Consider the following 27,372-nt stretch of genomic DNA (forward strand, 5'->3'; position numbering starts at 1 on the left):
TTTCAGCAGGTGGATGCCTCCTCCAGTGACACACAGAAGCACATCCCCTAGTCTAAGGAGTCCTCCTCCTAGTGAACCTTGCTGTTGTTGTCAGTTGCCATCAAGTCAATTCTGACTCATGTGCAAAGTAGAACTGCTCCACAGGGTTTTTAAGGCTGTGACCTTTTGGAAACAGGTCACCAGGCCTTTCTTCCTAGGCTCTTCTGGATGGGTTCAACCCACAAACTTTCAGCTAGCAGTCGAGCACTTAATTGTTTGCACCACCCAGGGACTTACTGAACCTCAGGTTACACATTTTGTGCAGGGCAAAGATGAGCTCATTTTTGACTAACTCTTTTTCAGAAGGTTGGTCCAGAAATGAGAGTAGGAATCCATGAGGCTCTAATATACACTCAACAGAATGACTTTGAAGAGGAAAAATAAAAGGTTTTAGATGCCTACATGTTATATCTGTGTGTGTGTGTCGTTGCCGATGAGTCAACTCCGACTCATAACGACCCTAAAGGACAGAGTAGAATTACCCCGTAGGGTTTCCAAGGCTGTAATCTTTACAGAAGCCGACTGCCACTTCTTCCTCCCACGGAACAGCTGGTAGGTTCAGACTGCTGATCTTCTGGTTAGCAGTCAAGTGCTTAACCACTGCGCCAGCAGGACGCCTTGTTACGTGTCTAGGATATCAAAAACCTTGTGTCCCTATTAAAGTAATATGCTTGCCAAAACAAACAAACACTGGAAACAAAAAATTCAACTGTATATGTGATGGGATTATGGGATTTTTTTCTAATTTCTTCCCTAATGAGTATGTCTTCACTTTTTTTCTGAGTCTTAGGATATTTTGAAAACATGACAGATTAAACACACAAAGCCCTATCCAACAGGACTTTATGCTAATTGCTTAAGTTTGATGCTAAACACACATATGAAAAGATTTACAGGCATGATTCAATGTTAACCATTAGATAAATACTATCTTTATTCATGTATTGTTCCTTTGTGTATTTCCAACTGTTGGGAAAAAAAAAGTTTTCTGTGAATAAATCACCTCCTTTGGTCCATCCTCTCCACTCAAGGGCGAAGAAAGGCTTTCAACACAGCAAGTATTTCCGCCTTTCTGTCCTCCCAGGGTCATCTACGAATAGAGGCTCAGTCTCCAAAGTCAGAGAAGGGGTGAGCTGGCCAGCACCCAGTCTGACACTTAGCTGCCTTTCTCAAACCCATCTAGTTAGAGGTGTCATCACGGGCAGGCAAGAAGCTCACTGGATCTAGGACTGCCGAGCGATGGGATCTGCTGGTTAGAAGCATCACCTCCTATATGAGTGTTAGGGAGAAAAGGACAGTGCTCAAAAAGCTGCTCTCAGAGGTGTGAGAGTGAACTGACCAACAAGAGGGTCCACATGAGAGGAAAACAGTGACAGGCAGAGGGACAGACAAGCCAGCAAAAAAAAAAGACATAATGAGGAACAGAAACGAATGGATGTTCTTTTTCTTTGAGGCAGGCTTTGGAGGAGTGACGTCTAAAGCCATGGGCAGTGAAGAGAAATTTGGCAGGCGCCTAGAAGGCTCTCCTTGACAGGGGGTTGGAGGTGGAATCCAAAGACAAGATGGCAGAGGCAGTGAGGGAACAGAAGGGAGGAACGAAAGCCATAGCAACAGACTTAATAAATGCGAGGACAAGTAGGGGGCGAGCTCTCTCTTTGCTGTCTGGTACAGAGGGGTCTCACCCAGAGGAAGGCAGGACTAATGACCACTGTAAGGGAGACCATGAAAAGCCACAATTAAGATTACAGGTGGCTTCTGCAGTCTTTGTCAGACCAGTAAGTCTGGTGGGGCTGTATGGCCCTTAAACACCCTTTTAACTCAGTACCAAAGTCACTCCTGAGGTTCGCGCTTCAGCCAAAGATTAGACAGGCACATAAAACAAGCAATAACACACATAGTTCAACCATGTACACACAACTCAATGGACACACCAGCCCAGGGTCAAGCAGGAGAAGGCAGAAGGGGACAGGAAAGCTAGACGAATGGAAATGGGGAACCTGACGTTAATAAATGGACAGCGTGACACATCGTGGGTTGGCAACCGATGTCACAAAACAGTATGTGTATTAATTTTTCAATGAGAACTAATTTGTTTGGTAAACCTTCATCTAAAGCACAATAGAAAAACTCTTTCACACGCAGAGAAGAAGATTAGAGGTGGCTGGGGCCACACTTTTTACAATTGCCATTGAGTCTACTTTGATCCCAATTCATGGACACCCTGTCTGTGTCAGAGGAGAACTGTGTTCCACAGGGTTTTCAGTGGCTAATTCTTTGGAAGTAGAATGCCAGGCCTTTCTCCAGAGGGGCCCCCAGGTGGACTCAAACCTCCAACCTTTCAGTCAGCAACTGAGCGCTTTAACCATCTTCACCACTTAGGGACTCCGAGGAAAAATTATCTGGTTTGAATCTCACTCCTCGCTTACTATGAAACCTTAGGCAAGTTACTTAGCCTCTCTGTGCCTCAGTTTACTGGTATGTTTTCTCACAGGATTGGCACAGAGTAAGCAGCCTATGTAAGAGTTAGTGGTCATCACCCTTACTTTTTACTTATTTATGTGAGCTAGTCAGATCCTCTGATCTCCCCGACAGACAGGATGATGCAACTGACTACACGGTAAAGAAGGATGTCCTAAACTTTAATACAAGCAAAAGAAGAAATTACAGGCTGACTGCATTCTTAGAGCCACAGAACATAAGTAAAAACAAAAATAAGGAAGGACAAACCAAGAAAAAAATCTGATACACAATATCTGATAAAGAGTTAGTGCCTTTACATAGAGAAAGTGTTTTGACAGAAAATCAGAAAGACCACTAAATATAAAAGGCCAAAGAACAAGAAGAGCTCATCCAAAATATTTCCTAATAAAATACATTTTTAAGAAAGGCAGATCACAGACCAGCTCGTATCTCGTCAGTCCATTTTGGTTCCAAAAGCACAGATGTGTTTCTCTGTCTGTTCAGGTCTGCAAACACTAGGAAGAGCTGGGAAAGCACGGTGCTGTTGACAGTGTCTGGCTCGGAGCAGCGGAAATGGACTGGGTTGGACGTTTACTTCGTAACCTACAGAACTTTTTTAAGTGGTAGGATTTTGGTTGGATGAGTTTTACTTTATGTTTTTGAGACTTACACAGCAAATGAATTGAAGGGAAATGATCACCTTTCCCTAGTAGGAGATGCAAACCAAAATACAAAAGACTGCTTCTTACCTATCGTACTGAATATGAAAGGAGCCTGGTGGCACAGTGGTTAAGCATTTGGCTGCTAACCAAAAGGTTGGTGGTTCAAACCCACTCGGCAGCTCCACGGGAGAAAAACTTGGTGATCTGCTTCCATAAAGATTACAGCCCAGAAAACGCTATGGGGTAGTTCTACTCTGTCGCATGGGGTTGCTATGAGTCAAAACCAGTTTGACGGCACCTAACAGCAACAACGATGACACAGTGACCACGATTTTGCACACAACACTTGCTGCTGGTGAGAGGAGAGTAGAGCTAGCTTTCTCATATCCTGCACCTTTCTGGAAAGCAACTTGGCAGCACGCATGAGAAGCCTTAAAGCAGTTATAGCCTTGCGTTCTATTTCCAGAAATCTGTAACAAGGACATAATCAGGTATACAGGCCAGACTTAAGAACAAGACTGTTCATCACAGTTATTTATAAAAGCAAAAAGTTGGAAACAACCTTAGTATCCAACTGCAGAGGAATGGCTTAAATTATGGCGTAGTGCAATGATGGAATGGTATGTAATTATTGAAAAGCGAAGTTCCCCAATAATTTTTAACAATGTGAGAAAATTCAGTATTACAACAAAGCTATATATACACACAATGATTTCAATTTAAGAAATTTTTTGCATAGAAGAAAATATAACAAAATGTTAAAAGTGGTTCATTTTGGATAGATCTTTTCCCTTAATTCTGTATGTTCCTATAATAATCATGTATTACTTTGCTAAGAAAAAAAAAAATTTTGCTCAAGAGAAAACAAACAGCCACGGCTGGGTTTAATCGTCTGTGGCTTCCAGACCTGGGCTTCGACGTTCCTTACCAGTAAATCTAGAGGAATGTTGCCCTTGCACTCAAGACAGATTTAGACACTTTTCTAGGCTACATAGCTAGGCCCTAAGAATCTGCAAGAAAAGCAAACACTGAGCACTGCACTTGGGAATGTGTTTACTGGGATGGTTTGCTCCAAACTAATGATGCCATGGGCAGCACACTCCTGGGATGTTAAAGGGCAGTACTACAAAACAGAAGTAAGTGACAGAACCCGAAAAAGTGACAGCCCCCAAACCTACACCTTAAAATGCACCCTGGTTGGGGACAAGGACACTCTCAAGCCACAAAGTACAGCCTGAGTCCCCCAAGTTCCTTGGACTCGCACCCATCCTGTTAGGTGCAGGTGTCTGCCCTACGCGGGCTCACAGCATAGGACAGGAGAGGGAGGTCAAGGTCTACCCGGTCTACTGTTAGGTGCAGATATCTGCCCTGTACAGGCTCACAGCACAGGACAGGAGAGGGAGGTCAAGGTCTACCTGGTCTACTGTTAGGTGCAGATGTCTGCTCTGTACAGGCTCACAGCACAGGACAGGAGAGGGAGGTCAAGGTCTACCTGGTCTACCATTAGGTGCAGATGTCTGCCCTGTACAGGCTTACAACACAGGACAGGAGAGGGAGGTCAAGGTCTATCCAGTCTACCATTAGGTGCAGACAGATGTCTGGCCTGTACAGGCTCATAGCACAGGACAGGAGAGGGACGTCAAGGTCTATCCAGTCTACCATTAGGTGCAGATAGATGTCTGGCCTGTACAGGCTCATAGCACAGGACAGGAGAGGGAGGTCAAGGTCTACCTGGTCTACTGTTAGGTGCAGATGTCTGGCCTGTACAGGCTCACAGCACAGGACAGGAGAGGGAGGTCAAGGTCTACCTGGTCTACCATTAGGTGCAGATGTCTGCCCTGTACAGGCTTACAACACAGGACAGGAGAGGGAGGTCAAGGTCTATCCAGTCTACCATTAGGTGCAGACAGATGTCTGCCCTGTACAGGCTCACAGCACAGGACAGGAGAGGGAGGTCAAGGTCTACCTGGTCTACTGTTAGGTGCAGATGTCTACCCTGGACAGGCTCCCAGCACCGAACAGGAGAGGGAGGTCAAGGTCTATCTGCTCTAACTGCTCAATGGACATCAAGGGGCCTGACTGCTGTCCTTCTTGCCTCCCACCAGCCGCTCCTTTATTTAGAAAATAATCACTGGACCTGAGTGTGAGGAATTCCTGGACTCCAGGAATAGAACGATAAAAGACAGTACATGCCCTCAAGGATCTCCTGGTGAAGACGTACAAAAAACTGCTGTAACCAAGGGCAGGCATGGAAAGGGCTGAGTCTGATGTGGGGAGTCCGGGAAGGCTTCGAGGTGGGGGCAGAGTTCATACAGGAGAATGGAGCCCACACAGGCAGTAGATGGGTGCCAGCAACAGCACTGGGACGTGCTGCCCCTCAGGGCCACCTCCACCTTGTAGCCCTCCGACCTTGGGTATCTTTGGCTCCTTCTCCCAGCACACGTGTGTGGGGCTTGCAGAGTCGGTGGATTCTGGCAAGGGTTTCTAGCTCATCACAGGGCAATATGTAATACACCAAAGCTCTTATCGAAAGGATAGGAGATTCTTCTAGACAGGCAAATACAGAGATCAAAGTTTATCAGCCCCTCTAGGGGCTGGGAACACACCAAATGGTTAAAGCACTTGGCTGCTAACCAAAAAGGTTGGTAGTCTGAGTCCACCCAGAGGTAACTCAAAAGAAAGGCCTGGGAATCTGCTTCTGAAAAACCAGCCATGGGAACACCATAGTGCACAGTTCTACTCTGACACACATGAGGCCACCACGAGCTGGAGATGACCGGATGGCAGCTGGGACTGCAAAGAGGCTGGGAGGAGGAGGGAACGGAATTACTGCTGAAGAGGCACTGAGTCCCTGTCTGGGGTGATAAAAAACTTTTGGAAACACACAGTCATGGTAGCACAACGCAGTGAATGTAATTAATGCCACTGAACTGTACACTTAAAAATGGTTTAAGTGTTGTGTATTTGTTATATATTTTACCTCCCCCCGCCAAACAAAAAATAGAACAAAACAAAGAAAAAACCCATGGACATGAGGTTCAACTGCTAACTTCACTCATTCCCTCCTACCCCAAATTCAGTAACTATTTTTGCTTCTAAAAGTGTACCCTAGCTTCATCTTTTAACCCAGCTCTTTATAAATCTGCTACCACCGCACCTTCCCCACAACCATAACTCCAACACTGCCCAAGGCCCAAACTCTGGACATACCTCGGAGAACTCCCTGTGACTCTTCAATCCTAATCCCCCCAGGGATAACCCCAAAGCTCAATCTCCAGCCCTGACTTGTCACGAAGGCTCTGGCTCCGTCTCTCCCACTCCCCACCACCGTCTCTCGCTTCAAAGTCCAGCTACCACTCCCACTGATAATGATCAAAACCACACTTACCATTCTTTGGTACTTACTATTTGCCAGTACTTGGTAAGTAAGTGGTGCTATTGTAAGTACTTACTCATTTAATCTTCACAACCCTATGAGGTAGGTACACTATTACTATCCCCATTTTACAAAAGAAGAAATGACGATATTAAGTAACTTGCCCAATGTTATGCAGCTGGGCAGCAAAGAGATGATTTCGAACCCAGGAAGCCCATGCTGGTAACTACCACACAACATTGCTTCAACAAATATAAAAATGAACCAGAATTCCCTGTCTTTCTAGTCACCCAGGCTTGGAACCCTAGAGTTATTGTCTGCAGATGGCTATGTAGGAAAAGACGACTCCTCTCCTTTATGCAGTCAGACACTCAGAGGTCAGGATTTTTCTTCTAAAGTGTTTCTCATCTATTCTTCCTACCCTTTACTCCTGCTCCTGCCTGAATACAGGTCTTCATTACATCCTGTCTCAGACCAGAGCAACGGCCTCCTTGTTAGAAGAGAGCTCTGTTTCCTTCCCGTCCACTCCAGTCTCCAAAACACTCAAACTGAGCTTTCAAAACTGCATTACTGACACATGCATTCAAGCATTTACTAAACAATTACGCATACTGTTCTACGCACGCAACAGTCATTCCACTAGTCTTTGTGAAACTGAACTGGAAAGATTCTGTTCTTACCTTCAAAAGACAACAACCTATATGTTGTTTTTAATTTGGTAGCCACGCTCCAAACACCCCCAGTTCAGAAACCTTCAATAGCTCTCTGGTATTTGTAGCAGGGTCCCCCAAACTGGAAACCCTCAGGGTGAATCCCCCTAAAAGACTTTCTGTTTGAGCAAATGTGCTTTTAAAAATGTGATTCTGAACTTCTTAGCAGGCAAGCATTCTTCAGGTCTCTGTAAAGGCAACCAGTTCCTACTGCTTCTGCTCACCTATTTCACCCTTTGTGTTTTTCCAGTTGAGATCTAGGGAATAAAGTCTAAACTTTCATTAGTATTCAAGGCTCTTCCTCTGTCTGACTCCCCAACAGGAAGCTGCTTCTCTATCAGATGATCTCCTAATGGCTCCCAGTTACGCCATGATGGTTCCTCCACCCCGGGGCTCAGTGCAGCTTGCTGCCCACATTCTCATCTCTGCCTTTCCACATTCCACCTGCACATTCCAGCTCCTCTGGGGGCTTTCCATGGCCACTACAGCCTAAGATGCTTTTCAACCTCTGAAATCCCCTCTATGTACATTAATCTTGGTGCTTGATTACACAGAAATACCTTGTCCCTGTCAGCAGACTGCAAATTCCCAGTATGGAATGTCTGTGATATACTTACTTTGGACTACTTCCATTTTATTAAAATGAAAAATTCATGTTTGTTGTAACATTTAGGCAAAACAGCAGTATAAAGAAGGGAAAAATAAATCAACAAAAATCCCACCACTCAGAAATAACCAGGGTTTCCAGCTGATTATTTGGCAAACCTTGTTTCTGAATAGTATCTCTATATATACACAGAGATGGCAGGGCAGACAGATGGAAATCATTTGTAACACTGGGACCACAAATGATTTTTTAAATAAAAATGTTTAAACTCTATTTTATGTGAATTTAACATAAGAAAAAACACTGCAGTGGAATCAAAGGAATTGTTAACTTTCAAATAACTGTTTCTTCTCAACACGATATATTACTTAAGGATCTCTCTTAGGTTAAGAAAAAGACTGTAAAAAATATTTCCAAAATTTTTCACCCTTTTAACTATACGTTTTAATTTTACAAAGTACTGCCTCTCTAACAGGAAAGATAAAACTATAACTTATTCCTTTCACCTAACTCTCCATCCTGTTTCCATTTTTGCAGTTTATATATATTTTTTTTACTTTGTAAAGCTGTAATAAGTACATGCTGTCAGGAGAGAGCTGGTATCATTACCCATTGGTTATAGTCTTAGTTCCAGATATAATATGAATTGAAAGCTTACCAATATACCTTTTAACATGGCTTCTTCAATCTAGAATCTTTATTTTTATTTCTGTCTTGGTTAGCTAAATTTCATCAATGTGATTTTTTTTCAAAACGTGCTCATGAGTTCATCCCTGTTTAAGGGCGTCTGCCTGTTGCCTCTACACCTGACAGTCAGCTTGGCTGAGTACATTCTTTGTTCATATTCTCATGCCCTCAAAAATACTGCTCCACTGTCTTCTGGCCTTAAACATTCTTATGGAGAAGTCCCGGGGCCAGCTTAAGTTTGTGTTTCTTGATTTTCCTGCCTCTGACTACATAATTCTTTATACTTTAGGTTCGATACTTTAATCAGGATGTGTCTATATCCACTATTATAGCTCAGTTTTTCCTGGTGTACACAGTATACCCTTTTGATCTACAAGTTCAATTCTTTTCTTATACCAGGAAAATTTTCTTCCGTTACATTTCCGAATACTTTCCTGATCTATTTGTTGGGCTTTTATCCAGGCAGTCATTATCCTTATGCTGGACTGTCTTTCTCTGTCTCCATAACTATCATCTTCTCTCTGAGTGCTTTAGGTCTTCCTTCATATCAATAGTTCAGTTTCTGGCCATTGTATATGCCATGTCATTTGGTTCTTCATTTATTTCCTTAGCTCTATAATAACTCTTTCAGTCTCATCCTAGTGTATTAATTGTCTTTGAAAGCTCTTGTTCTATTGAATTCATATTCTATAGTGTGAAGTATAGAGTTTTCTTAGGGTCTTAGATAGTTTTCGTCTATTTGGATCTTCATTTCTCTTTTGCATGCTCTATTCATTCATTCTTACTATAGTATATTTCCATGACTGGACTGCTATTTTTTGCCACTGGGCTTCTGCTAATACAGATTGCTCTGTATTATCAAAAAAAAAAAAAAAAAATAGGTATCTTCTCATAATCACCTTTCCCACCTTTACCTAGGACCTGTTTGTTTTTCACTATGAGCTATGGCTTCAGGGCTAGGTTCTGCTTTCCAGATACTTTCAGTAACCTAAGGGCATTGGTGGGAAGGAGAAGACCTAGCCAGGACAGCGTGCAACCTTTGCTGAGGGAGTTGGACCCTGCTCTCTCTTCTGGGATTCTGTTAAAATTCCTGTACTAGGGTCCACTCACGCTGCTAGAAAGACATCCCTCTCCTGTGGATTTTGGCTTATTCTTCCAACTTAGCAAGAGTATGCCCTTAAAAATAGGTGCTGGGTATCCAATGGAGAGACAGGACCCGTGACTTGGCTCTTGTCTTCCATCCTTACGCAGGGGTTAACCCACTGGCTTAAGAACAGCTTCTCTTGAGAGTAAAGGCCACCTGGTTTCACTAAGAGTTATTTAAGTATCTCCTGAAGAGTTAGAAAATAAAACTTTTTCTGAACAAACACATCAATATGGATTCAAATGCATGCTAACTGTGCTCTTGGAGAGGGATGAAACACACCTACTGTTATTCCACAGATATCTGCACCCTAAAATGGGTTTTATTCTTTTTAAGAGGTAAGAAACAAAACGAACACAGACCTCAGCAGGAGGCACGTCCTGTTTCTCAGGACATACGTCTTCCTTAGATGCTTTGTGACTCTTCTTCTCTGGGGGAAGCTTTGTGTCACCCTGCTTTTTCAAAGTTTCACAACTGTCTCCTTCATTCTTGACAGGCGCTTGCTGGTTACTCCCTTGAATAAACAAAAACAATTTAATTTCCAGCTAATTATTTCCATTTTGTCCCCACATCACGTAAGTAACACTTTGCTTTCATGATATTTAGGCTTACGGATGTTTCTGACCTCTACAATGCCCTAAAAGTGTATTGTTTACAGGAAAAATGCACTTAAGAATTCTACAAACAACCTTTAAAAGAGGTCAAGAACAAGGCGGGGCGGTTGGTGAAGATTTGTCTTCTGGTGGTGACTCAGTCACTAATTGGTTTTATGATCACACTAATTAGTTTTGTGATCAAAGTAAGTTCTTAAAGCTGCCTGAATCTCAGGTTCCCATATGTATAAAATAAAAACGGCACCACCTCCCCTGCCTATGCCACTAACCCCCGCCCCACCCAGTGCCCTCGAATCGACTAGACTATTATAAAGACATAACCAGAACTGGTAGAGACGTAAAAAGCGTCGCCACCAGAGGACACAGGAAAAGCCCTTCCCTCACAGCAAGTACCCACTCTATCCCCGGTGAACGATGCCCGCCTTCTCAAGAATTACTGGCAGATGAATCGTTGGCAATAGTGGGTATGGGTAGGGGGGCCTCGTCTGAAAACACGTTTTTTCCATTACCTTTAGAGTGATTCCATTCGTAAGTGTATTTCTTCGTCTGTCCCTTACCTCACAATAAAGTCTAATCAACTTCAACCCCACAATAACTAGTCTCAGTGCTTTAACTTGAAACAGAAAGTATTTCAATACCTTTTCCTTTTTCTTCCTTAACCAAGACTCCCTAACAATAGCTTTGAAATCTGATAATATTTAGATTACCACGGCGCACGTTTTTTGTAGCAGAGCAGGCCGCAGGCTCTGGTGGAACGAAGGCCAGATCAGACGCCACCCACTACCGTAGCGCCAAATCCAGGGCTCCAACACAGCCCTGCTATGGGATTTGGGGAAGGCAAGTCTCTCACTCACAAAATGAAAGGAACAATAAAGTCCCCTCTGATTTTGATTTCTGAAGCTATAAATTAAACTCAAAGCAAGATACACAATTTCTTACAATAACTCCTGTTAACAGGTGTTACAAAAGTACTGGGCAAGCAAATGGTACACACCTTTTAATTTTTTTTTTTTTACAGGTTTTTAGGGTTTAACCACAATCATGGCATATTAGGTCTTATACTTTCAGAAAAAGAGGCCCTATCTCAAAATTAATTTAAGGTTCCAAAACCAAGCCAAACCCATTGCCATCAAGTCAATTCCAACTCATAGTGATCCATCCATTAGGACAGAGTAGAAATGCCCCATAGGGTTTCCAAGGAGAGGCTGGTGGATTCAAACTGCCGACCTTTTGGCTAGCAGCCACAGCTCTCAACCACTCCACGACCAGGGCTCCAATTTAAGAGTGTGTTCTCCAAATATCACAACACAATGAAATTAGAAAACTAACCTTTTGGCTAAAGTTGCTTACATAAAATAAACAGCTTGGGATGTTTTAATGAACAAAATGGCCAAAGTCTTATTCAGAGGCAAACCTGATCATTACGAAACACTTCCTTTAATAACTGGAAAAAACTTCAAAGATTGAGCTTGTGAAGAATCTGAATCAAGGCATTTAGGGAAGCTCTCAGGACTTTCTGTCCTCATAGGACAGTCAACCATCTGCCTGGATGGTTTAGATGTACCTAGTTTTTTTTAGTTAGAGAGTGGAAAGTCCCTGGGTGGTACAAACGGTTAACGCACTCAGCTGCCAACTGAAAGGCTGGAGGTTCAAGTCCACCCAGAGGCACCTCGAAAGTGAAGGCCCGGTGATCTACTTCTGAAATACCAGCTACTGAAAACCCTATGTCGCACAGTTCTACTCTAACACACAGGGAGTCGCCATGAGTCAGAATCTACTTGATGGCAGCTGGTTTACTGGTATTAAAAGGACCCCTGGTGGTACAGTAGTTATAGTGCTTGACTCCTAATCGAAAGGTCGGCAGTTCAAAACCACCAGCGACTCTCCATGGGAGAAAGATGTAACAGTCTGCTTCTGCAGAGATTTACAGCCTTGGAAACCCTACATGGTCACTATGAGTCGGAATCAACTTGATGGCAGTGGAATTTTTTTTCTTTTTTTGTTAGAGAGCAGCTGGGATACAGCTTTCAGATCCCCTTCAAACTTGTACATTTCTGAACATATGCACCAAACAGCAGCCCTACAGAATTATCATTACTCCGTCTCACACGTCAAAATTAAAAACCATTCTTTTGCACTTTGAAATTTAATTCCTTCTACAACACAAATTGGCTATTAGACGTCCATAAAGCAAAATATCCAACACTATGAATGAGTAAAGGAAATAGCCAAGAACAAAGGAGACTGGACACATAACATAAAAAGGAATCATAAATAAAAATATCTTTTTGGATCCTGGGAGCCTTAAGTATGAGACAGAATACAAATATCCTCCTATGCCAATTCCTAGAGTCCTAATTCAAGAGAAAATGATTTCCTTAAGTTTTCTTCATGCCAAGAATAAGCACTGTAAGTATTTAGTCATATACATAAATTAAAATTTTTTAAGGATCCAAGCTTAATATCTAATACTAAACCACCCAAAAAAGTAGTATAGACTCTTAGAAAATAAGTAATGTCCTTCATGGGTCCAAGAATCAGGACAAAGAATAACATGAACGTTAATAACAAGTTTTCCATTGATTCTTTGAGAAATTCTAACATGAAAATGTTTAAGAATTGGGGAATACTGTGAGTACATGCTTCATCTTAAAAGGGTACCAATCCGTGTTATCCTATTAGGCAGGCTTAGAGTGTTATGTAATGTTCTCACGTTTACCTCACAGTAAGAGCGTCTGTGCCATTAAGATCGAAAACAAATGTAAAAACAGGAAGCAAGTGAACTCATCAGAATCACATTAAAGCTTTATCAAACCCAACCATATGGTATTATTTTGAGTAAACAGCTATCTGAATCTATAAGTAAATGAAAATATTTTTTGTATTTCTGCAAATACTGTTTTCAGAAATGTTAGAGGTACCTAATTCAGTGAACACTTTCATGTACTCTTAATTGCGAGGCTTAGAGTATTATTACATTATAAAGACAATTATCCTTCACTTTTTTTTTTTTATTTAACAAAAAGCAGAAAGCAATGAAACAATCTGCTAGCTATTCCTCTTCGGCAGTGCTGAGGTCAGCAGTCCACCTTTAGCCATAATCCTAAACCTATGTTATTTTGATTGCGCAATTAAAAATAATAGTAATAAACATTTTAAGAGCCGTTATACTACCAAAGATCACTTACATTACCCATAAAGCCCCACTCTTGTCGAACGATCAAAAGACTCTGAAGCATGCCCTGAACATTTGAGAAATCTAGCTGTTTCACAGTTGTTTGGCAGGGTGATGCCAAAACACAAGTGTGGGAAAATAGGGCACTGAAGAGTCTGTCAACAGACTTCATTTCTATTGGCAATTTTAATTTATGGTTTACCACAGGCTTCTCAGGAGGAGGCCGGGGGCGGGGTGGGGGGAGGGGGGAAGGCAGCCAAAGGATGGGACGCATTTTCTGTTATTCAGAAAATATTCTGTTTCTCGACAACACCAGCAGTGAGTAGTAGTCAGGGCGTTAATACACACACTGGAACATTTTCTTGTCTCGCAATAATAAAGTTACACCCAGAAAAGATGCCTCAGAACAGAAGCACCGCACTTCAGGGGCCTCCCGAGCTCTGACAGGTTAGGAGTCACTTAAGACACTTTTAGGAGGCAGAACTCCCCTCCCCTCCTTTCCCAAAGGCCATCTTATCACTGGACTGGTTTCCAAAGAACATTTGTACGCTTGGGGAGAAACTGCAAAACATGGCAAACATACTAACTGGAAGTTTCCGACTGTGTTGGGCCACACAGGAAGTAACATGACCAACCTTCAGGTTAGCTAAGTTCAGCTTGCATGGCTGAAGCTGTTTTCTTCAGGTTCTAGAAAGGATCTTAGAACAGAACTGACAACCTTTTCACAAACAAATTACTTTTTAAAATAAAAAAGGACTAAGGCTTCAAGTTGAAAGGGACAACTTAGAAGGTCCCTGCATATAGATTTCTCACTCTTGAGCATTTTTACATAGTATGGTTCCCTGCCAGTAATGCTTGTCCACCATCTGCCAATTTGTGCTGTGATTTCCTTCAAAATTTGACAAAAGAACACTAAAACTCTTAATATTACTAAAAAAGCCCAAATCCTACCTTCAAACTACAATTATCTTCCCCTAGATCCTCAGTCCTTATGTTTATTCCTGCATTTTAAAAATCTTTAATTATGTAAAAATTTTAAATTATAAATTGATGGCGAGCACATTAAAAAAAAAAAAAAACTAACATATTTAACGATTTCCTAGAATAGTGCCGTGACCATAAAACAGAAGAAAATATCCCCACTCCTCACTTATTGGCACCATTAGGTTCCAAAGACAAGGCCATTATGCTAAAATCTACCTTATAAGAGAGTCTGGCTGCACTCTGTCTTTGGCACCTGTGTCCTTCGTGACCAGGCACCCCCCAAGCATCTCTGGACGTGTGTGGTGCAGCAGGCCCCCCTGTCCCACCACCATGCCTTCCCCACCACTGCAAAGGCCGAGGAGTCTGGGGGTGTAGGGTGGCGGTCAGGGGTTGCCCTCTGCCTCCGGAGCAGCAGGGGCCCACCATCACTTGGCCAGGCTCCAGGCAGGCCTGAGCTGAGCCTCTCCACCTTCCCAATCCACTGGCCCCAGGGACGGGCCCTGGCAGTGGGCAGCTCCTGGGCCTGCAGGCAGGTGAGGCCCACCCGCCTGGGCCCAGCAGAGGCTGCGGAGGTGGCAAAGAAGCCTCTTCTGAGGAAAGACTTACGAGCCCCGGCCCAGCTCCCGCGTGCCACCTGCCCCAGGTAATACGAACCACCTGCAGCCCATGTGGCCTCACTCCCTCTCACAAACCTTGCGCTCCTCTGCTTGCCCCTCTCACCTGGGCTCCTTGTTAACGTGCAAAAGAGTCAATAGATTTACTATTGTTGTTAATGCAAAAGGTCAGGTAATGAGACAGTCGGTAAGTGAGGAGTAGGTTTATAGGTCAACGAATGGAGTGCCCTGTCAGGGCATCTCCTGCTGACATACTAATTCTGTAGAAAAATACAGGACTGTGAATTAGCACCTTTGAATTTGTTGGTCTGAATACGGTGAAAGCCAAAGTCCTTTCATCAGTTTCTTAAGATCTGGTCAACAATCACTCCAGTACCATTTAACACACTGCTGATCCAGTCAAAAAATTAGCAAAAAAGAAAAAAACCTCCACAATGGAACATTCTTATTCCAAATATTTGTTTCTATTTAAATCATTATAAGCATATTAGTAATCTGCACAGAAAGGAAAGATTCTGGGCAGGTTTACCATCTACAATGGTAGAGGCAAAAAAATAAATAATAATTGGACTCCCTTATTAAAAGTCAATCACGCTGGCTGAAGTGCTATTATGTGGTAATCCTGCCTCAGCTGTTGGCATTGAACATCAAGTACTGGACAGGCCAGTGACGGGGACAGCACAGGACTGAGCAGCCAGCGTCTTGTTTCACTGTGCGTGGGGTCACCATGAGTTTGGCCAGCTCTACGGCAAGTAAAAGCAACAGCGGACAGGAGCGAAAAGCACAAATTCAAACTCTCTGACTGACCCACCCTGGGCCTCCTTTTCTAACCCACGTCACGGCAGGTCAACCACGTCAGTGTGTTATGACGTGGCAGACAGCCCTGCCCGTCCACCCGCAGTGCCCTGGGTGGGGCATTTCACAGTTCAACCACGTCAGTGTGTTATGACGTGGCAGACAGCCCTGCCCGTCCACCCGCAGTGCCCTAGGTGGGGCATTTCACAGTTCAACCACGTCAGTGTGTTATGACGCGGCAGACAGCCCTGCCCGTCCACCCGCAGTGCCCTGGGTGGGGCATTTCACAGTTCAACCACGTCAGTGTGTTATGACGCGGCAGACAGCCCTGCCCGTCTACCTGCAGTGCCCTGGGTGGGGCATTTCACAGTTCAACCACGTCAGTGTGTTATGACGCGGCAGACAGCCCTGCCCGTCCACCCGCAGTGCCCTGGGTGGGGCATTTCACAGTTCAACCACGTCAGTGTGTTATGACGTGGCAGACAGCCCTGCCCGTCCACCCGCAGTGCCCTTGGTGGGGCGTTTCACAGTTCAACCACGTCAGTGTATTATGATGCGGCAGACAGCCCTGCCCGTCTTCCCGCAGTGCCCTGGGTGGGGCATTTCACAGTTCAACCACGTCAGTGTGTTATGACGCGGCAGACAGCCCGGCCCGTCTACCTGCAGTGCCCTGGGTGGGGCATTTCACAGTTCAACCACGTCAGTGTGTTATGACGTGGCAGACAGCCCTGCCCGTCCACCCACAGTGCCCTAGGCGGGGCATTTCACAGTTCAACCACGTCAGTGTGTTATGACGCGGCAGACAGTCCTGCCCGTCCACCCACAGTGCCCTAGGCGGGGCATTTCACAGTTCAACCACGTCAGTGTATTATGACGTGGCAGACAGCCCTGCCCGTCTACCCGCAGTGCCCTAGGTGGGGCATTTCACAGTTCAACCACGTCAGTGTGTTATGACGTGGCAGACAGCCCTGCCCGTCCACCGGCAGTGCCCTAGGTGGGGCATTTCACAGTTCAACCACGTCAGTGTGTTATGACGCGGCAGACAGCCCTGCCTGTCCACCCGCAGTGCCCTGGGTGGGGCATTTCACAGTTCAACCACGTCAGTGTGTTATGATGCGGCAGACAGCCCTGCCCGTCTACCCGCAGTGCCCTGGGTGGGGCATTTCACAGTTCAACCACGTCAGTGTGTTATGACACGGCAGACAGCCCTGCCCGTCTACCTGCAGTGCCCTGGGTGGGGCATTTCACAGTTCAACCACGTCAGTGTGTTATGACGCGGCAGACAGCCCTGCCCGTCCACCGGCAGTGCCCTAGGTGGGGCATTTCACAGTTCAACCACGTCAGTGTATTATGACGCGGCAGACAGCCCTGCCCGTCCACCCACAGTGCCCTAGGTGGGGCATTTCACAGTCACATTCATTCAGATACCTGATGGACAGAATGGAAAGCAGGAAAAGCATTTCTAGAGGGATGATCCCCTCAAACAGCTACAATTTTAAGTCTATGTCAGGTCATCCCATCTCAAATACCGTAGTCAGGTCCAAAGACTCACAAATAAGCAAAAAGGTCAGTAGGACTTGCTTCATATTTTCACCCTTTCACAATTTTTTTTTTTTTTTTTTGGTTATTTGGGTCATACAGAATGGGAAGGTAATAGAACAGTAGGCACCCAACCACCCCACCATTAAAATACCCACAGGCAAGGTACGCCGGGACTTTCTGTGAAGACCTGGTTAAATGGCATTACCCCGGAAGGCATACTTACATGCCAGGGTAGAAGACACAAGCACAGTGTCAGCATCACAGACACAAGTCCACGGCTGCCAAGGGAAAGACTGCAGACAGGCTGGAACCCGCTGCATCAGGGATGGCATGCAGCTCCCAAACCACGTTCCACTCAGGACTCAATCGCCTTCTAAACTGGAAGTGTCCTTTTACGGAACATTTACCGTTCGGTCTGGGTTTTTACTGAATGGAGACATTAACACTTCTGTACCTCTCTACCATATCAAGGAGTGAAAAAGGGAGTTATTTATATTCAGGTGTTTTAAATATGATTAATAGCAACTAATTTTTCCAGATCAGAAAGTACCAAAAATCTGGCTTTAACAGGTACAGAAACAGGCATATTAGGAAGGTCAGGATGGACAGAAAAATAAGCACAGGTCCTCAGGCCGGAAGCCAAAGAGATCAGTTTAAGCTTAGATCATCTTCCTAGTCTAGTTCTGTTTGCATTTTCTTTACAAGAGAACACCTGTTTTCCTTTAACCAAGGGACAAAACTAGTGGAAAAAGCAGGGCCAAGGAACACAAAACGGTGGAATCTGTTAAATAAAGTTGGTGAAGTTTTGTTCAGAGACATTTCACGGGCTGATTAATTTTGGCAAAGACCCTGAAAAGCTAAAATAAAGAGCAATAAGGGAGAAAATGTCCATCTCCTCCCAATAATAAAATATGATATTCGTACTTATAAACTTAGGTACTAAATTACAGTCAAACGTCTGAGCCACGACATTCTAAGAAGTTGGTGCCTTGCCTTAAACTTCATTTTACAAATCGTGTTTCAACATTTATACCTCTGCTGAAGCCTCCTGAGTAAATTAAAACATGCAGCATCCGCAGCTAAAACTCAAAGCCATAGGTGAGAACAAACTCCATTAAAAACAGGTTGGGGAGAATGGGAGAGTGAAAAGATTACCGTTATTTTTCCTGGAAACTTCTGGCAAGTCTGACTGGTACTGAGGTGAATTTCTCGCCAAATGATTTTCAGGTAGTTTCTTAGAGGCCTTCAGAGGACAGAGCTCGCGCTCCTTGTGTTCAGCGGTAGTTTCTGAAGTTTTAATGTCCGTTTCCTTAGGAAACATACATGTCTGTACCTCCTCCTTCATGTGACATTCTGAAGAAGTATTATTGACAACAATTGTGTTTTTCAGTGTGTTTTCTTCTTTATTTAGTAAGTTTTTGGGAAGGGTTAAATTCTTTTGCAGGTTGACATTGATGTCATTTGCGTATTTGAGGTTTATCCAGTTCTCCCCCATAACATCAGGGCAAACGTCCTCTTTAAGAGCAGACAGGGAGCTGCCCAGAGTCGAAGGCTGCTTTTCCTCAGTAGTAGTGTTGGCACTGCTGGTGAGGGCTGTGCTGGCTTTGTGTTTGCTGTAATACACTGAGCACTTGTGCTTCTTCTGAGAATGGCCGTAGGTCGCTGGGCTCCTCTTTGCAGCATTCTGGATCCTGCTTTGAGGGGCGTTTACCGGAAGGCAGTTTCTCCCCCTGCCTTTATCAGAGGGGCCATAAGCATCCAGAAAGTTCTTGCAATTGCTTCTGAATTTAAGAAGAAAAACATTCAGCATTATGGTAAAACAAATAAAATTTTACTTCTCGGCTTCCAAACCAATGGAAAGAGGCAGCAATTGGTATTGTGTGTATTAAGGACTGCGAACTTTCCTCCTTGTTCATGAATTTTCTGCCACTGGGGGCAACAATAAACTAAGTCCTTACAGGCAAACTATCTTGTAACAAAAAAAAAAAAGGTTACAGCTGTTCACACAATAAAAGGCTGGAAAGAAAATCTGCTGAAAACAAATAAGGAATCAAAATTTATATTACCTTAAAATAAAATCTTAAAACCAGAAATGAGTAACAGCAAAGGTGAAAAGCAACAAAACCACACTATAGGAAGCCTTACTTGTGAGAATGGGGGCTGATGACATCCATCGGACTGCTGTTTTGCTGTAAAGACGAGCTAGAATTCTGCCTCTGTCTTGTTTTCATGAATTCCGTAAGAATGTACTGTGCTTGTTGGAAGGCTATTAAAATCACACCCAACAGGGACAGACTGAGGAAGAAAGCAACGAGGTTCATTACTGCCTGGTCTGACTGGCATTAAAAAGACTAATTTCATTACAGAAGAGTGGTAAACATGATTGAGGAACAGCATCTAAAGAGACGGTATTAAAATTCCATATAATGTGTGACATCATAATTTCCAATATTTCTTGAAAATTTTTTTAAAAAAATATATTTTTCTAAAAATGTATCATTTACAAGCTTGACATTCCAATCCAATTTAGAAAAATGTTTTCAGGATCAAATCATTGTAAGAGGCTCCTTTTAGTCTTCTAGCTACCATCGTACTGCGCTTATTTGAGAAACATTGGTATCTCCCACCTGATCGTCAACATGCATTTACGGACCACAACTGTCTATTATACTTCTAGGTCACCCGAGTCTCTTACAATCAGTTTGCTATTATTTTGAAGTTACCAGTTACTCCTCTGCCTACATCACAGATGTCCAGGTTCTCAAAGCAATATAAATCCCACTCAACTCATACGCTTTGACTACATCAAGCAATTTACGTTTTCATGCAATGTGCCTGATGGCTTCTCTACTCAGCGAGACAACGGTGGAGAAAGTGGTGGGTTACCTGACAAACAACACCGTGAGCCTCCAAAATGACTCCTCCCAGCTGGGCCCTGGAACCACATCTGCACACAAAGGCAGCAGGTGGTGCGGGAGGGTCACGTTGAGAGTGAAGTGGAATTCCAGGTCTGCAGCAGTTACAAGAGTCAGCTCGCGAATGACCCAGGAGGAGGTGAAGTCTGGAGTAAACCTGGCAACAAAGGATTCCCTTTATGTACCTTCACTTGTTTTCATTTTAGGCACAGAACAAAATCATCATCATGACAGCAAATTCTTTTCTACGAAATGAATTATTTATACATAAAGAGCTTAAAAACATCTTATCGAGGGAAAAAGGACTTTTTCTCCCCTATGTCGTTAAAAGCATCACAAAACGGAGACTCAACACTTACACGATGCTTATGTCCCGGGATGTGTTTGGATCCAGGGAAAACTGATGACAATCGAGCACTTCGAATCCATAACCTTGGCAGTTATACCCACTGATTTTCAGAGAGGACACAGTTATAGGAAGAGGTCCTATGTTCTCAACTTTAAAGTTCCTTGTAATAGATAAAATTTGTTTGCTGTCTTTCAGTTCTAGTGGGGACAAAAAGTAGTATTTAGTATATAAAAACCAAAAGCCAAACTTGTTGCCATTGAGTCAATTCCAACCCATAGGAACTGCAAATTTTATTTTTAAAATTTCCATTTATTAAATCAACAAACCATGATCCACATTACGGAAGTAGGAAAATCAACAAACTCTAAGTATTACTGGTTTCTATCTAATTTCTTGTAGATTCTGTTATACAACCAGAATACAATAAAGATACTTAAGTAGTCAAGTTAAATGCTCTGCCTCAGTATCAAAAGTAATCTAAGTCTCTTCTTTGGCCGTTTACTTTAAAAAGCTAATGTTCATTATTCTCAAAAGCCAAATAGTTTGCATTTACGAACAGCCACCATGTGTTCTATGCCTCCGCCAGCTTGCTTCCAAGCATGGCCCTCACGATCAACCAGGGACCAGTTCATATTTTCTGTGTAAACTCATCTCAGCTGCTGGAAACACTGAGGAGCCCTGGTGGCACAAATGGTTACTGCATTTTTATGCAAATAAAGTGAGCGATGTACGTTTTTACCAACTACCCAACCCCCTCCTGTGTTATTTTCCTGACTGCACTGCGTGTATTATGTATGTGTGTTATTTACGTGGGCATGTCATTCGTGGGAAAATATAGTAAGTGCTTGGCTGCTAACCGAACAGTTGGTGGCTCGAACCCACCCAGTGGCTCCATGAGAGAAAGACCATCAAGATTACAGACAAAACAAAAAAACCCTATGAGGCAGTTCTACTTTGTCACAGGGGGTCACCCAACAATAACTGAGTCGAAAACAGGTCGCCAGCACCCAACTACAACTAGAAACACAGTTCAAGTACCCATTACACTAAGAGGAAGTAGGTCATTAAACCCTTGCAAATATATGACAGCACATTTCATGCTGGGGATTTTTAAAAAAAGAAGAGTTACGAGAATTTAGAAATATTTCTGTTTCATAACTTATAAATCTATTCTAAATAAGGACTAATATTTTATCTTGTTCTATAGTTACTTCTTAATTATATCTTTCAAGGTCAACTCTTATGTGATGAATACTCTGATGAAGAATTTTGAATGCAAAATGGCTAATATTTTTTCAAAATCAGTGCTGATCTACTCATTTACCAGTTTTCTAAAAAACTAAAAAAAAATTTTCTAAAAAAATCATTCCAATCAGACATTAAAGTAGTGTTACAAACGACCCAATAGTTTCACGAACCAGCTTTCTTTGTACAGAACGTATTACACAAAAATGCTTTCACTGTTTTCATGAAGTTAAAAATTGTAAGATGAAAACAAGATAGAATTTACCAAAAACAATTTCCATCCATTGTGCAATTTTTTAGTTCCTGAGGAAGTTCTGGACACTAATTTCAATAACGTAAAGGCATTAATTTAAATGACTGAACGACTTAAAAATTTCTAGTGGGGCATTCATATAAATTTCTAAGTCCCCACTGTCTGACACAGTAGCCACTAGATACATGTGGCTATTTGAATCTAAATTAATTAAAATTAAGTTTAAAAATTCACTTCCTCAGTCACACCAGCTACATCTCAAGTGCTCAGTAACCGCATGTGGCTGGAGTACTGGACTGGACAAGATACGGAAGGTCCCCATCACTGGAAAAAATTCTACTGGTCAGCACATTTAGTCTTCCCACCATCATTCTGATGTGATTTTCTATGATTAGGTAACTGATACCAAATTAGCTGCTTCATACTATTTGTCTTAAATATTTAACACTATGCTGGTAATTTTGCAATTACACATTTTTCCCCCCTCTCTACAATCTATTATTTAAATTGGGCTAAGGTTATTATTCTAATTCATGGAGTATCAGGCTAAGCATGTGCAAACGTTTGCCTGGTTTTATTATTCACACCAACGCTACAGAGCCTTTCCACCCTAGGCTTTAGCACCAAGCCTTCCCCATGAAGGAACTCACGTCGACGGCAGTCCATCAGCGTGGACTCTGGCACTTTAAATCGGAGGGAACCTCCTGTGCCAGGAAGTCTTCCACCCACTTTCAGTAACTCTCTCGCTCCAAACCCTTCCACGCCAATCATGTCGATGACAGTCAAGTTATTCCTATCATGAAAGAAGATACAAATAAAAAGGCATTACAACAGAGTCACAAGCTACAACCACTGTACCTGAATTTAAATATCCTAGCTAGCAAAGGAATTTTCAAAATTTTAAAAAGGAAAATCGTTTTAAATAGTGGGGCATCTCCAGAGGCAATGGAAGCTGCCCAGCCCAGAGTCAGAGAAACTGCCGAGAGCAAGAAGGGTGAAGGGTCGTGATCACTCTGTCACCACGGACAAGGGACGGAGACCCATTTGTTGTTGTTTTGTTGTAAAAGAAAAAAATACCATATCACAACTGCCAATTCAACATTTTTCAGGTATACAATTCAGTGGTCTCAATTACATTAATCATATTGTGCAACCATCACTGTAAACACTCTCTGCTTTCTACATAAAAAAAAATTTTTTTTTTTTTTGACAATTAGGCAAGAGAGTGGTGATCAAACATCCAAGAGAAAAACTGAAGAAATAAATTGTGAGCCACAGAAGAACATGAACAAATTTGGCAAACTGGTAAAAATGTTTTCCAGAGTGAATGAAGGGGTTTCATAGCAATTATGGCCATAAGAAATTCTGTCCTAGGGATGGTTCTAGAAACTAAAATTCTACTGTTTCTTTTGAATCAAAAAAAAATTAAAAATACCAGCCCACAAGTCACATATATTTAGTCAAGTTCTTATTAACATGGAAAACAGGGCAGTTAAACAAAATCAGTGATCAAAACAAAAAGAGTAATTCTGACTAGTTTTCTCCTTTTCCTTAGCAGAAATCATAATTCCTAGGATTAAAAATTTAAGTGGAAATGATGTTTAAATGATGTGAACTGGACTACAAACTGGTCATCATTAATGTAAATACTACAGAAAAAGAGAGAGAATTCATTTTACTTTTCTATGAAACCCTGGTGGCATAGTGCTTAAGTGCTATGGCTGTTAACCAAGAGGCCAGCAGTTTGAATCCACCAGGTGCTCCTTGGAAACTCTACGGGGCAGTTCTACTCTGTCCTATAGGGTCACTATGAGTCAGAATCGACTTGACGGCAGTGGGTATTTATACAAAACACACTGAAGTATTTTCACTGAAATATTTTTATATCTTTATCTAAAGGATTAAAAACCTTTATTTAATCATTTAAAAGCCTTTAAGTAATAAGATGTTAGATGATTGGTACTGTTTACAGAAAACTATTTCATGTTTATCAGTAAGGAAACGACCAGAAATGAATTAGCTACTCCAAAAATTTCAGACTTTATTTTCATGTCTGGAATAGCTTAACCTGAGAAGAAGTTAAAATTTATCTCTGAACTTCTTATAACCTTAAGTCCTTAAATGAAGAATGGGTTTAAAATGAAACATAGTAACCAGTGGCCGTGGAGTCAATTCCAAGTCATAGCAACTCCCCGTCGGAGCAGAGCTGCGCCCACAGGGCTTTCAACGGCGGATCTTTCCAAAGCGGATCACTGGGACTTTCTTCCAAGGCACCTCTGGGCAGACCCGAACCTCCAATCTCTGGGTTAGCAGCTAAGTGTATTAACCTTCGCATCACGCAGAATATTAAGGAGTCTTAGTTAAAATGCAAGGAGCCTTGGTGGTGCAACGGTTAAGTGCTTGGCTAACCAAAAGGTTGGTGGTTCAAACCCACCCACCAACTCTGGAGGAGAAAGACCTGGTGATCTGCTTCCATAAAGATGAGAGCCATGAAAACTCTATGGTGCACACTGACACAAACGGAAGAATATAACCAATCTCACCGAACATTATGTGTAGAAATTGTTGTGCACAGTCACCAAAGATACAATCAGATACTAAAAAAGAAAACCCTATCAGGCAGGGCAGAGAAGTAAGTAAGCGTGTGCATGCGCACTCTGGCTTTCTTTGTGACAACAGCAGGTGACAGGCAGAGAGAAATGCACCGCCCCTCTTTGAGAAGTGAGCATACCCTCCCCACTGTACAAGGCAAGAGCCTGAGGTGGCCTCTCTGCTCAGCCACTGTCTCTCCCTATCATGCAACCAGCCTCATCCATAAAGGCCTGATTGAGACATAAACACTAACTATTAGCTACAGGGGGTCCCTGGGAGGTGAGAACAGTTAAGTACCCAGCTACTAACTGAAACACCAGCAGTTCAAACCCACCCAGTGGCACCAAGGAAGAAAGACCTGGCAATCAGCTTCCATGAAGATTACAGGCAGGAAAACCCTATGGAGCAATGCTACTCTGTGACACATGGGGTCACCATGAATTGGAACTGACTGGACAGCAACAGGTTTGGTTTCTGGTTTATCTGCTAGAGATTGCGTATTCTCAAGAGAAAGAATCAGACAAGTCAGCGAGAAGAAGCAGAATCCACAACAAAGACACACTTACCTGATTAGTATGAGTGAGGTTACTTTCCCATAGTCGGCTGGTGTGAAAACTACACCAACCCTTCTCATCTCTAAAGGCTGCAGGTGTAAGTGGAGGATGCCAAGGCTGGAGTCCTCAGAATGCACACCCTGCAAATTATTAATAAACACAATTAAACAAATCCCGTAAGGCAGGCGTCCATCTCCATTAAGTGCATCTTAGAGCACAAACACTATTACTCTTCTTTTAATGTCTAGATTTGATCCTAATCAACCTGTTGAACTTGTTTATCCTGAAAGTTCACACCAACAAACAGTTCCTAAGCCATAGCTGAGTCTCAGCGGCAGAGGCTGCAGGATGAGCAGACAGAGACGTCAGAAAGATCTGCTTTCTGTCTGCAATGGCAGCTGGGGTTAGACGCCTTCTATGCAAACATGCTCTGGGTGTAAAACGTCAATAAAAAAACAAACTAAATTACCTCTGACAAGACCACCCACCCACTGCAGGGCAACCCTAAAATCTCTTTAATGCTGAAATAAAGTTTAAACAGAAATCGTCTTTATTAAGAGTCTCCTCAGCGAGGAGAAAGATACCTGTATTTACTCACATGTTCCTTTATTTGCTCCAAGATTTCTAACTTCCTCTAATTGAATCTTGTATTCTAAATTTAATATTCAAGTGTTCATTTCACTGCTTTCCTGTAACTGCAAAGGGTTCACTGATTCTTTAGAGCTACAAAGCTGTAATCACATAATCTTTCCTATAGTTTCGATTTTTAAATGTGTTTTATCAGTCAACTATTTTTTATTGCTAGCATTTCCCATGCTAGATCAAAGAAACCGTGATGATATTTGATTCCTTCTCATTAGAATTACAAACTTCGTGAGGGAAGAAACTGCTTTCTACATATACTATGCATATTTTAAAAAAAAAAAAAAAAGCTGCTGGCTTTTGATATTAAAATGATAACAACAGCACCATTTATTAAGTGGTTCTTACATACCAAGCACGAGCATAGAATACGGCATGTAAAATGCTGAGCATTTTCAAAACCTTATTTAATCTTCTTAAACATTAAGAGTGAGAAAGATGGGGCTCAAAAGGTTCAATAACCTGCCACATGTCCCAGAAATAGACCCCAGAAGAGCCAGGATTCAAAGCCCTGAATGTCTAACTCTACACACTCTTAACCAAAGAGCTGTACTTTAGAAAACAAACCAACAAAATAAAAATGCAGGCAGCCTTTCTTTACACGACAAAGAGTTCTAACAATTTTGAGTGAAATTTTTAAGTGTCTTCAAGGCACTGACACCATTTTTTTTTTTTTTTGTCTATCTAATAAATTAACAATGACAGTCATTTCCCTTACCATAAATACGTGTGTTATTGGGGAAGATCTTTGGTCATAAATGCAATCATTTTTTCAGATGAGTTGCATTGTCCATTCAAATCTCAACAGAAGATTTACAAGGAAAGAAACTGACATTATTTTTGGAATTTCAAACTACATGTGATTCACATACCAGAGGTACAAAACAGCTTTTAGTATTCTGGACTACTTTATCTCAAACAGCCATGGGAGACTGTGTGGTGGCAGGGGGACTGAGAAGGACGGTGCAGTGCTTCATCACCTCTGCTGGCCCTTAGCAAGGGAAAAGAAACTTTGCCGGCAATGTGTTTACTGTCGTAAATAAGTCTGCGTCAAAATCTACTTAAAAACTTGCTTTGGTTAGTTGTTACTCTTAGTTGGGGGTTATCTGTGATCTCCCTGCTGTTATTCAAGCTGATCGAGAGGCAACGGTGTATTTTTTGGAGCGAAAAAGGTGGAGCAGTCTCTGGTTGGTGCAAATAATGTGCTTTGCCACTAACTGAAAGGTTAAAGGTTCAAGTCCACCTGAGGCACCTTAGAAAAAGACCTGGCGGTCTACTTCTGAAAAATTAGCTGTTGAAAATCCTAGAGTGCACAGCTCTACTCAGACACACATGGGGTCGCCATGAGTCAGAACTGACTTGATGGCAACTGGTAAGGGTGGAGGAAGAAGAAAATACACAAGGCATGTTGTG

General features: G+C 42.5%; 1 protein-coding gene across 3 annotated transcripts in view; it reads right to left on the minus strand.

Annotated features, from left to right (window-relative positions):
* The window catches only part of TMEM131L (transmembrane 131 like), a 191,424-nt gene that overhangs the window by 21,654 nt on the left and 142,398 nt on the right, over positions 1-27,372 (minus strand). For all 3 annotated transcript variants that reach the window (XM_049852639.1, XM_049852638.1, XM_049852640.1), the window contains exons 20-26: positions 25,330-25,457; positions 22,822-22,964; positions 20,684-20,870; positions 20,296-20,481; positions 19,555-19,704; positions 18,565-19,190; positions 10,048-10,199 (exon numbers count right to left, since the gene is read on the minus strand). In XM_049852639.1, coding sequence (XP_049708596.1) covers positions 10,048-10,199; positions 18,565-19,190; positions 19,555-19,704; positions 20,296-20,481; positions 20,684-20,870; positions 22,822-22,964; positions 25,330-25,457 — 1,572 coding nt within the window. The remainder of the gene's footprint in view (positions 1-10,047; positions 10,200-18,564; positions 19,191-19,554; positions 19,705-20,295; positions 20,482-20,683; positions 20,871-22,821; positions 22,965-25,329; positions 25,458-27,372) is intronic.

Source organism: Elephas maximus, chromosome 13 (genome assembly GCF_024166365.1).
Source record: "Elephas maximus indicus isolate mEleMax1 chromosome 13, mEleMax1 primary haplotype, whole genome shotgun sequence".
NCBI lineage: Eukaryota > Metazoa > Chordata > Mammalia > Proboscidea > Elephantidae > Elephas > Elephas maximus.